Raw genomic sequence first — 3,514 nt, forward strand, 5'->3', positions numbered from 1 at the left:
GGATTGGAATATCGTCCTTTTTTTAGTTGTAACAGTTATAACGACAAAATGAAACCTATTTTAATACCTACTTATAGAACTTGGACAATACGATAGCGCTGTACATATATTTGCACCAAACTCCATTCCTATTCAAGTGCTAAGAATAAGAGTTATCTAATTTTTAACCATGTGAGTAGTTTTTGTCATTTGAATGCGAGTTGGTAAAACCAGTTATAAATAGACGAAAAACTAAGAGGACAACATTTAAATTTTTTCACACAAAAATCAAATCAATCCTCTTTGAATTCAATCACAAAACTACTGGCAACATTAAAAAGATATTATTTCAATGATTCTCGCAATGAATAGTTGTTTTGTTTAATTTATTAGGATGTCGTGCTTACAAGTTACAAGAAATATAAAAAATGATATAACGGGTATTGCTTCCGAAGAAAGATCTAGTGAAGTAATTATTTTTCTCTGCAATTTAAAATACTACATAATGATATATATTGCTTTTCTTCTTTTAATAAAAATATGCTGTTTGCAATAACTAATTAACAAACAAATTTTTCTAACATATACATTAATATTTTAAGGAAAACAGTATCTTGTCTTTGCCATTAAAAATGAAACATTTATTATTTAATTTGTTATTTCGTAGTGTTGTGTCTAGCGTATATTTGTAACTTTTATCGATACAACAAGAGATTTTTACTTATTTTACAGTATGATAATATAAAATGCTGGAAAAAGAAAAGTGCACATCATCAATGGTTAGTTTAAAATTTTAAGGGTAATTCTTTAAAAAAAAAATCTTCAACGTATTTCAATTTTAGCTTGCCATATCTACAAGCTGCGCTGTTTGCTACTACTTTAGAAGACACTATTACTGAAATGCGCATACTTGGTAATTTCACACATTTTCATTTATAAAGTACTATTATTTGTTTACTTATTTCTTTACATTTAATTTATTTTAGTTGAGTGTAACAACGAAATAAGAGTTACTAAGACAATGACAGATATGCCACTTCTCCTTTCCTTAAAATTCCAAATTGCTCAACCAGAAGTAAATGATGAATTGGAAAATATTGATCAACAAAATTTAAACTGCAATGAATACAAACTTTGCAAACTTGATAGTGATAGGTGAGGGTACAATGTTGTGCAAATACGCAGAAAGATTATTTACATTTTAAGAGCGAAAAAAAAATAATGAAACGCTGTACAATTATTTACAGAAAGTTATTAATCAACGCAGTCACGGCTACGTATATAGATTTAATAGAGACGAAAACTTTTAATGCTTTAAAAAATCATGTTGAAGCGATATTAAATCTAGATAATTACCGACTACAGTTATCTGATGAAGAAACAAAAAATAAGACGTAAGCTTATACTACTGTTTCAAAGAATATAAATAATAGTAAATATCTTATAAATAAATCTAATATATAAAATTCTCGTGTCGCGGTGTTTGTAGTTAAACTCCTCCGAAACGGCTTGACCGATTCTCATGAAATTTTTTGTGCATATTGGGTAGCTCTGAGAATCGAACAACATCTATTTTTCATCCCCCTAAATGTTAAGGGTAGTCCCACCCCGATTTTTTTTAATTTTTAGATAAATTATTAATTTTTTATTTTATTATGATTTGGCGTTGAAAAATACATACAACTTACTCTACCACCAAGCCCTATTTTTAAATAGCATTTGGCGGTAAGACAACGTTTACCGAGTCAGCCAGTCTATATATATTAAAATGAATGTTTGTCTGTATGTCCTTTATAGAATCGTAAAGTATGTATTTGATCCTGTTATGATCTTTATCAAAGTGTTGTGCATGAGCCTACAAAGGTTTCTGAGTTGGTACGACCAAAAAAAGTAAAAAAAGCATAGCAACGGGCGCAGAGTACGGCTTAAATCTTATAAAATATATACATTGTCGTTTGTTACTACGGTTAGCAATTTATGCTTGTGTTACTAGTAACAGCCGACTGCTACAGCTATTTTTTTATAAATACAAATATTACACTAAGACTTAAGCAGGATTCGAACCCGCAACCCACGCAAAAGAAAACAGGGCCACTGCAAACTGCGCCAACGGGCTAGTCACAATGAATTGAAATTACATGGTTAAATCATATTTAAAAATGTAATTAAACATTTCAATGTATTTGTTTCAGTTTCCGTCGAGAAATAAACAAGCAAGTGAGACAGCAACATAATCATATCAAGTCGGTTATTTACGATGCTAATGCTACAATTGACAATCTTAGAAGTGAAGTTGAAGTTAGTGAAGACTTACAAATTATAAATACTTATTGTTATTCCTATATTAACCTTATTTTTGTCATTAAATCTTCTTTTAAAGGATGCAAATCTTAATGCTGAAATTCGAAGTCGTTACGTAGAACACTGGCAACTAGCTCGCACAGAACAAAATAATCAGACAATACATGATAAAGAAATTTTACCAATAAGCGTAATTGAGTACTTCAAGCAAAGAGCCGATAACGAGCAAAGAGTTCACTCTGAAGTGGAACTTTTAATTAACATTTCTATTAACGTAATGCGATTCTTTATTGCAAAACACGGAAGAAGAAAAACTAATGTTTTATATTTCGTGTTGTAGATAGTATGTATATATGTAAATTGTCTTTCTAAATTACAGGAAACTCTTGAAAAAGTGGATAACTGGATGAATAAATATGACAAAGATATGGAAAATATAGATTTAAAAATACAAATAAAGAAAAATGATTATCAAAACATGCTAGACAAGCGTATTCACTTAGAAGAAACGGTAGTAAATTTAAGTCTATCGAGTATTAGTATAGTTTAAAAGAATATCAAATCGTTATGAAAAAATCCATTAAAACCATTATAATTTTTAGCTTGAAAAACATGATACTTTGATCAAAGATTGGATACATTTCAAAGAAGAACGCGAAAAGGCTCGTCTATATAGAGAGAAGATGACTACATCCGCCATAATAGTCCAAGCTTGGTGGCGAGGATTATTAGTTCGCCGTCAACTCGGTCCATATAAAGTTCCAAAAAAGAAAGGAGGTGCTAAAAAAAAATAATTCTCTTTAATTACATAATGATTATATTATTATATGTTTGTAGAATATTATTAAATTTTTGAAATAAATTTATATTTTCTTTTTCATTAAAATTTGTTGAGCAAATATAACAAGTACACAAAATAACAATTTTAAGTACCAAACAAGTATACCAACAAAGTAAGTAATCGATAAAATTGTGAACCTACTTACGATATGTTTTTTTTTGGCGTGTAGCTTCACTATTTTATCGATTACCTAGCTTATGTTACTGTACATCCCTATGATTATGCTTCAAATGTCAGTTAAGTGATCACGTGACCTTCCAACCAATCACAGCATTGCTTCCGACTGACACTTGACATCCGTGTGGTCGGTATTTTATGATTGTATTTGTAAATATCTTCGTGAGATTAATGCAAAGTTATGCTTAAAGATTTATTCATTCGCTAAATTATGCC

General features: G+C 29.7%; 1 protein-coding gene across 1 annotated transcript; it reads left to right on the top strand.

Annotated features, from left to right (window-relative positions):
• Positions 1-816: 816 nt before the first annotated feature.
• LOC123662122 (dynein regulatory complex protein 9-like) lies at positions 817-3,134 on the top strand (the record flags this gene model as incomplete). The annotated part of the gene is made up of 7 exons (XM_045597007.1): positions 817-892; positions 966-1,134; positions 1,227-1,373; positions 2,172-2,277; positions 2,360-2,554; positions 2,660-2,791; positions 2,883-3,134. Coding segments are annotated over 7 exons (1,017 nt in total), but the record flags the coding sequence as incomplete, so codon positions are not given.
• Between the last annotated feature and the right edge of the window lie 380 nt (positions 3,135-3,514).

Source organism: Melitaea cinxia, chromosome 18 (assembly GCF_905220565.1).
Source record: "Melitaea cinxia chromosome 18, ilMelCinx1.1, whole genome shotgun sequence".
In the NCBI taxonomy this organism is placed as follows: domain Eukaryota; kingdom Metazoa; phylum Arthropoda; class Insecta; order Lepidoptera; family Nymphalidae; genus Melitaea; species Melitaea cinxia.